This window comes from Rhyacophila brunnea, unplaced genomic scaffold (assembly GCF_057557595.1).
Source record: "Rhyacophila brunnea isolate RB1 unplaced genomic scaffold, BYU_Rbru_1.0 scaffold_17, whole genome shotgun sequence".
Taxonomy (NCBI): Eukaryota; Metazoa; Arthropoda; class Insecta; order Trichoptera; family Rhyacophilidae; genus Rhyacophila; species Rhyacophila brunnea.
Genome location: NW_028232827.1, coordinates 4445440 through 4454395, shown reverse-complemented (window position 1 = coordinate 4454395; position 8956 = coordinate 4445440). Strand labels below are relative to the sequence as shown.

The 8956-nt window shown below is 35.8% G+C and overlaps 1 protein-coding gene and 1 long non-coding RNA gene across 5 annotated transcripts in view; one reads left to right on the top strand and one right to left on the bottom strand.

The window, feature by feature from the left end:
• Positions 1-1220: 1220 nt before the first annotated feature.
• LOC147073580 (uncharacterized) lies at positions 1221-5701 on the bottom strand. Its single transcript, XR_015070399.1, has 3 exons — positions 4225-5701; positions 3600-3740; positions 1221-3237 (listed from the first exon to the last, which is right to left on the bottom strand). It is a non-coding gene; the product is annotated as an uncharacterized LOC147073580 (long non-coding RNA).
• The window catches only part of LOC147073579 (tripartite motif-containing protein 2-like), a 197970-nt gene continuing 190290 nt past the window's right edge, over positions 1277-8956 (top strand). For all 4 annotated transcript variants that reach the window (XM_085944832.1, XM_085944831.1, XM_085944830.1 and 1 more), the window contains exon 1: positions 1277-2047. In XM_085944832.1, the coding sequence (XP_085800958.1) occupies positions 2022-2047 (26 nt within the window). In that variant the 5' untranslated portion in view covers positions 1277-2021. The remainder of the gene's footprint in view (positions 2048-8956) is intronic.

Sequence of the window (8956 nt, the reverse complement as noted above, 5' to 3'; positions counted from 1 at the left end):
AATAAAATATAAGACTGATAATATGTGGTGTGGGTCTGAATAACGGCGGTATTTAGCCTAGGGACGTCACTGGTACAATCTCTTTGCAGATTTTTTCATTATATTATACTTCTGAGTGACGGAACTAAATTGCGCAAAATACCTTAATAAACATGGGTGTCAGGTACCCATGAGGATTTTAGTATTTTTAATAATATTATTCACATAAAATATAAGCTTACCCTACCAGATGTGGTATAACAAGTTGTGGATAAAGAGTGGGGAGAAATATACGATAAACTTAAACATGTGTTAAAGAATTTATAATAATAGAATAAGAAACAATTTGTCACGTAAATGAAATGCGCATTCAATATTTGAAAGCAGTCGGCGCGGTTTGTTTTACTTGGGTTGTGGCCTAACCGTCATTAAGTGCTCCGCTTCAAAACCTTAGTCCAGGCAGGGCTCAAAATGGACCCGAGCACCGTCGTTGTTCGTGAAATCGGTAAAATTATCGCTCCATCTCGTCGAATAAATATTTTGACGGTCTGAGCTAAATCGGTCATATAATAGATAATTTAACACTTATTTTTATAAAATACACATACAATTTGATAACTATGTAGGTACTTCGGAGAAAATTCGAGCGCTCCGGTTCGTAAACTTTTTCCATTTCGAGCGCTGATGTCCAGGTCCTTAAGGTTGAAATAGACTATATGACGATCGGGCACATATATGCTAAGACCGATTTAGTATCTATGATCATATCTATGCCATTTCGACATATTATATACATACATATTGTTTGACAGCTATGACATCGTATTTACACTCTGTGACACCCTGTGACACAGGACGCAAACACAAGAAACGGGTTTTTCGGCATTTATATGACCGATCGTCATAAAGTCTATTTGAGCCAAAGAGATTGAAGACCAATCAATGAGTCCAATCTCTTTGATTTGAGCCATTAATCTGATGTGTCTTGATCCATGGCGATTGCTTTTAAATTTCCATCTTTTTAATCTGTTATGGCGTGATGTCAACCTTTTATGTTCATACAGTCCTAAAAAATAACGTGAAGACAAATTCTTGGCATTGATTTTCAACAATATCTATTTTCAAGGATGTCATGTTTTTATCGTAATAAATGAATTGGCTTGGCGGATAGTTTACATTGTTACAATATTATTTTTTTAATCGTGGCTGTATCTTTATAATGTTGCCGGCAGAGTTGTATCACCGATGTAGGAAGGGGAAGGGGCCGGCGGTCGACCGTCTCTGAACTCGACTCGTTGCAGTCGTCAGCTGTAGCTGCGCACGCCGGTTTCGTGATAACGCGTTTTGATACTTCACAGCCATTCTACTTAAAAAGAAAACGAACGAAAATTGCTAACAATTCCCATGTGCCATAGCACCTTGTCAATAATGCGAATAAAATTTGACTATCAATAGACAATAACAATCATTTATTTTGTGCCCATCTGTTGCTTACTTCACTCTGGTTATATATTTTCAAGTTTGACGTATACGCCAACGAAACGTCAAAATTAGTAAGGTTTTGTTGTTGCATTGACGAGTGTGCCGTCCGTAGTTTGCATAAATCTACTTCTAAAACATTATTGATAATATCATAATAATTACTTCTGTTTTTTTAAGATTGTGTTAAAGTGGTGTATTTGTTTATTTCTGTCGTTTTGCGATTGTTTGAGTATCAATCAGTGCAGCGCAAATTTTTACTCCCGCCTAATCAAATGTCATTCGACCAAAACAAAGCGGCCGTGTATTTTGAATAAATTGTGCGGCTTACTAGTTCGGCGTCGCTGTACAGCTTGTGTGGTTTTTGCGAAACCCAAACGTTATATTTTATGGACGTTTAAGCGGGTTTGTAATATTATATAGTTCACATGTTCGTTGGCACGTGCGATTCGGACCGGTTTTCGTCTGGTCGGCAAAAGTGAATTCGCGTGTTTGCAAAATGTCTGCTTTCGATACTATGGAATGTCTGTGCTGAACCATCGAAAGCTTGTTCCAACCCTGGCATGGAGGAACTCCGCAGAGCCATACAGTAAGTTATAATATTATTTGTTATGAAAATAAATCTACAATAATTAGTAGGTACTTAAAGCCATGAAATATACGATTGTACATTCACTTTGTACAGTGACGTCACGTGGGGGTAGGCAGATTGAGCGTCGCTTGGGGGCGGCAGTTATTCGAAGGGCGGCAAATCGAGGAGAATTTTTTGGTATATCGCTTATGAGAAAGCAATACCTCGTATGCCACATGACACTTTTTGTGCATGAGATGAAAAAAAATCTACATCATCTCTATGATTCCATCAACTTTATCACGTATTTTTCGTATTCTACTATTTATCTTAATAGTTATATACAAAAAATGAAGAATTTTTACGCCTTGATATTGTTTTGTGGCATACGAGGTATTGTTTTCTCATGAGCGATATAAAGAAATAGCTACCTAAACTGAGTACTTAATAACGAAGATATCTTTCCTTTAAAAACATCAGCTCACTGGTTGGAAACAAAATGCATTAATTAACCTAAAAGGTTTAACAACAGGGCTGTATTTTTTGTCGGGTTCGTGATGTCTAGTTTACTTCCGTTTCCCTTCGACGTCCTTGGTGACCAGAAACTACACGAACACGGATGATAAAAAATATTGTATACAAAAATGGGGCGGCACTGACGTCACTGACTTTGTACCTATTGTCTATTAAATATTTAAATATGGAATTGATTGAATTATGTACCCAATGAAAAAAACATTAATTAAGTAGATACCTACCTATGTTGATTTGCCATAGAAAAAAATGGTGATAAGACAACAGAATTTCGTAATACCTACTTCGAAGTGTTCGACTTTTATAAAAGAAATTGCAAGATAAACAATATTGCGAAGTTGATAATTTAAATATGTCAATATTTAGAATTACTACAATGCTTTACTGATACGCCAATCTAAATATTATTGCTTATAAACCACAAAACATCGATTAATTTCCGTCCTGTTTTTTATACCTACATATTTTTTTTTAAAATTTACCTACCATACCCATTTCATTGAACTAAAAATTAATTCCATTGATTTGATAAAAAATCTAAGTATAGGTGCAGTCTATTGTTTATGGGCATGATAAGTTTAATATTATTTCCATGATATTTGTAATTATTGGTTTTTTTTTATAACATGGATTACAGAAAAGAATAGGACCGCCCAACGTAACAACGGTTAGGGCTTGCCCAGACAGAGAGCGGTCGGAGTTCTGCGTTCAACCGACCGTTGACCGCTAGCGTTCAGGGACAGCAGACAGGTGGCGGTCAACAATAAGCGTTCCATTTGTTTACAAACCCGTGTGGTTTCGCTCTATGTTGTGTGACTGCTCAAATTCCTATGACGGGACTGGACGGGAGGTACGGCGTTCTTTGTAATTCCGGGCATAGAACTCAAGAACTCTAGCGTTCCAATTGACCGGCGCGGTCTGACCGCCGGCTGTGTACCCATACAGTAAGAAGTCCATACAGTACAAAGAACGCCGAACTCCGAACGCGGAACGCAGACCGCCTGACCGCGCTCTGTCTGCGCAAGCCCTTAATGACCAACATGCTTATCTTGTCTTTTCTTTTACACGTCAGCGCATCTATTCCATACAGAAGGCTGCTATCGGCGGTTAACGAGGGTAGTCTATCATATTTATGTATTGATTTATTATAATTATTACAATAAGTTAGCTGTCAAAACTGTCGATCTCGCTCTAAAAGTTAACACAGCCAAGAGAGGTGTTGTTAAAACATAGCACTTTTTGACAGTTCAGACGGTTAACTTATTGTAACAATTAACCCCTCAATACATAAACATGATAAACTACCCTCGATAGCCGCCGATAGTAGCCTTGTGTATAGAATAGATGACAAATAAATGGGAACCGGACCTACCCTACCAGGCGTGGTAGGAATTTTGAAGCACTGTTCGCTTTTTTACTTTAGGGTCGTAAAATCAAGGGACGCAAAGCGGGCCGACTATCCTCAAATATTGAATGCGCGTTATGTTTACGTGACATACTTTAATGCATTATATCATTATGCGACAGATGTAACTATTAAAAATAACATAATATTCTTTAACACGTGTGTAAGTTTATCCCATATTTTTCCACGCTTGAGACCACAACCAATGGGGTAAGCCGGTTCCCATTAATTTTGTGCTCCCTGGTTGACATGAAACTGAATGAATTATATTTTTGAATTTATTTTTCCAAGACAAGCTTTCATTGATACCTAGTACGTTGATTTTGGTCCGTCTAAGAAAACGTACACACACACGTTGGCCTTGTGCGTAGAGCAGCCGTCTTTGTATAAATAAGTAGCCGGATCGAACCAGCGGCTTGTCAAAAATAAATCCATTTTGTTTTTTAATGCAGGTATATTTGATCCAGTGCGACGACGACTGAATGTATTGGGCGAATGTCCAACAAGTATCCATATTTTAAAAAAAATGTAATTTTTAATACAACCTCCACTCCGTTGAAGCTTTATGTTTCGCCTAGCATGCTAATTTATTTTGTTTACCGAACATTTTTTTTTTGTTTTATTTATATTTACAGAAATATACCAAAACTTAAATAAAATCTATGACTTTGGTCATGTTTTGACATAATAGGTTTTTTTATAATTAATTTACCTTTAAATATACCTAATGTCATTGCTTTCAATAGTAGGTATAAATAACTATACGTATCTGATAAAATAATCTATTTTGCTATTGTATTTTGAAAGGTCTTGCCATTTTCGTATTATCATGTCAGTTTTCGGAGAACTGAAAGTGTCCCTCCTATAAAATGGCCGACCCTTTGTTTGTGCAAAAATTATGGCACAGTTGATAATGTGGGTAGGTAACTCAATACATTCACTTGGGTACATATTTATTCTAAGTACTTACCTATACATTGATGACGTTGATCACAGCCTTATAATAATATAGAAGGCTTTATGTTGATACAATGATAGTAGCTATCCAGCGTTGCCAACTTAGCGTTTTTCTTGCCAGATAATATAACATTTTTGAATAGGCATCTATCTAGCTTGCAAAATGTGTATCTCTGATACTCCATATGGCGTGAAATCTAGCGTTTTTCTTCACCGCAAACACCTTAAAACTTATCGTAATGAAACTAGGATATTACATCAAATTTGCTAGAAAATCAACATGGCAAGTCTTTTGTACTGTAACCTCACAAATAAAATAAAATATATTAGAAAGTACAAAACGATGACTATGTCTATTACAGACCTACAAACTTATCTGAATAATGGGATGGGGGGCACTTCCGAAAACTACCCAATCAAGACTCGTAACTGGACAAAATCTGACATTTTCAAAATGGCGTCCTGCGGTAGTTCGTAGTTCCATTTTTAACCATTTTTTAGATAAGTTTGTAGGTTTGTACCTGCATTAGTTTTTAGTTTGATGACTTAATATTATATTAGTTGTAACATACAAAAATCTACTTCGCTATTTGTAAAGACTGTTAATAATATTATAACATAGTTTTTCAAATCATGTTTCTTGACACCTTTTAAATTTTGAGAAAATTTATCATTTTTTCTGCCGTTTAGCTTAATTTTTACCCTATCTGGCATATTTTTTTGTTGTTGGCAACACTGGCTATGACTCATTTCTAAAAGATCATTAATTGATGTTTAACTTAGTGATTCCCAACCGTGTTTTTCGAATCGTGTCAGAGGTTCCGTCAAAATTTAGAAAAGCTGCAACTTGAAACAAATTTGATAATAGAGATAGATATATTTTTAAACAATGAATTATGATATCAAGGAGCTGTATAACAAAATCACTCAAAGATATACCTAGTTAGGTAGGTACGTCAATTCAAAAAAAAAATCAGTAATACTATTTATTATCTGTCAACACTGTCATCTTCAACAATAGATATTTTTAGTTGTTTTTACTAGGTACGCTAGTTACGTACGTTAGTTAGAATGTACCTATGGTAAGTATTTTTAAATTATTTTTTTTATTGTGAACGCCTTGAAATCATTCGCGTCCCTAAACTTGCCACTGCTTGTGATAGATAAACTATGGGTACCACCCAATGACATTATTAATGGACGACGCACTCAGTACAGTAGCTAGCAAGTAAATTCAAACGTAACATTCGCACGTGCATAGGTAGACGTCACGCAATATCCATTATGCGATATCACGCATCGGGAATTTATAGCAATATCACCTTTATTGTAATGGCGTTAGAACAGTGTTTCTAGTATCAATGTTCGTTTGAGCGAACCCGTTCGAACCGAACCATTCGGCAGACCCGACATGAAGCATCGAGGATTTATAGCAATTTCACCTTTATTGCAATGGCGTTAGAACAGATTATGCCATTCGGCAGACCCGACAAAAAAGTGAGTGTCATTTTTTTTCCAGATGCTTCGTCCATATTAATGTCATTGGTGCCACCCAACAGATATCAAAGACTGTGCTGAAATAAACAATTTTACTGGTAGATTTCGAAAACCATATGCCTGTAATATTCGAATGGTGGCATTATAAATGCAGCTGTCCGAACTTTCCGCCGAAATTGAACGCACCACCATAATAATATATAATATAATTTGTGGGGCGCATTCAAGATGCAATTTTTTATGTGCATCACACGCCAGCTGACTCGGCCGGCCTGTCACGATATCGAGTTAACGATAACTGCATTTTGGGAAGGTAGAGTCGGTACATGATAGTCAAACGGCATTATGAGGGAATGCGTGTAATAAACAATGAATTTAGTCAAGGTGTACTTTCGTTTTTAAAATATCGAATACTCGTGAACATTGCGGGTCCTATTTTTAAAACTTTTTTTTTTCGACCATGTCCGATCCTAATAGGATCATATGGGCCTCCACAGAGTGGAGATTTGTATTGAAAAATTTTGTTTTTACGAGAAATGGATGTCAGCCACTTGCTCAACCTATTAGGTCCATACTCTGACTCATACACAAATTGAAAAATAATATGTGTACTTATCCCCGGGTTCGAACCTGGGACCCACGACGCAATAGGCCAAGGCTTAAGCCGCGAACCAGCGAAAAAAAATGAAAAAATGCAACCGATTCTAGAAATTGCGAAATAAAAATTATGTAATGTAGGTACTTATTAAATAAATCTAATCTTGTCTAATTTCACCTAACCATCGACCTGTTTAATACCAGTTTTATTTTATATGTCGATTTCTCGACCTTTTTCGTTTCTCGAATTCGAGAATTCAAGATTTTATTCTCTCAAGAATTCGAAATCGGTTTTTATTGATTTCTCCAGGATTATCTTTATTTCTTTTTATAATTCATCCGGTCCAAATTTTCTGCCGACCGAATCCATTTCAGATCAAATTCGAGACATTTTTTAGGGTTTTATAACCAAAATATTCACTGGTGAATTAATTAATACCTACTTTGATTTAAAATACAAAAGTCGATTGCCAATAGTAACTCAATTTAGAAAAGCGCTTCAGAGAGTATTGTAAGATCCGTTAATTTAAATTTGTCGCATTAGATAATATGATGCTTATAGCATATAGCATTCTTGTCAATGTACATGGGCGCGAATCGCGAGAGACGCAGGTTCGTTCCTGCTGGGTGTCGTATTTTTAGTTATATTTTCTCAGAGGTGTTTTCAAATTATGTAGGTAATTTAAAAAAAATCTATATATGCCACTTTTACTCATTTAATCCTCTATCAATAGGTACGTCAATTATTGATTTGCTTGGTTTGTACTAAAATGCTCAGTTACTCAGTAGATGAAAGGTCGATCAACCACAATCAAACAGCATTACTTGTATATATTGAAGATTCCATACATACGCATATAAAAGGATCTGTATCAAAAATACAACGAATAAACCGCTTCGAGGGACGAATCGTGACCGAAAATAAAAACAATGGCCGCCAATGTGGTGTGCCATCATCCCCTTTCAAAGGAAACCATTATTAGGCTCTTACAATACAGATAATTTAGCTGTCTATATGCATTTTGTACTAGTAGTGCGGCGACTAGTGATGTGGTCATTATAGGAACCGTTTACAAGACATCGTTACAACGATTATGTATGACTGTTAAGTTTATTACTCCGAAGAGAGTTTTTTCTTTAACCTTTTCGTGGTGATTGTTTTAGTTTCGTGACTGAAAAAAATTTTTGCCCCTTACTTTTTCCGATCAAACGGTTTTTCTCGCAATTCAAAAAAAAAACCGTCCAGAATCAAAGCCGAGAGATATTTCTCAAATTGAAATTCCGTCGAGAATCTGAGTCGACTGATACTTCAGCTGAGGCATGGTCTAAATCTAACGTGCCTACGCGACACGCAGATTGTGCAAACGACGCGTGACGAACAAAACATAATTTGTCATAAAAATTCAACATGCGTCCTTTTAATGTTAAGTTTATTGTTATATTAGTAATAATAATAATGTACTTATTCATTGACATGCTTTCTTTTTCGAGTAAATGGGTAACGTTTTTTAGTCATCTTTACACGATTTAAGAATATATTCCTCCAACGCCATCACAAAACAAATTGACGTGCTCACAGCTCGACCATCGCTCTCCGATTGGCAATGAGTGCGAAAAAGGTTTTTAAAATGGTAAGTATTTATTATATGTGCAACTGAAATGTATTCTATGCAAGCATTAGAGCACATATTGGTCAAAAACGAGGTAAGTTTTAGTATACCAGTTGATTATAACGAATTGACCGGTATAAAAAAAAAATGATGTGTTCTGGTGTCTTTTCCATTTACGTTTCTCAGAATTGGCTTAAATTTTGTGGCAAATTATTTCGTAGCATTTGTGTATGTAAACAATCCATCTGTTTATTTAATTTAATCTCCGTAAATCGTATGCTATTATTAAGTAGTATCCGAAAAAATTACGTTATTGTTAAAACTGTT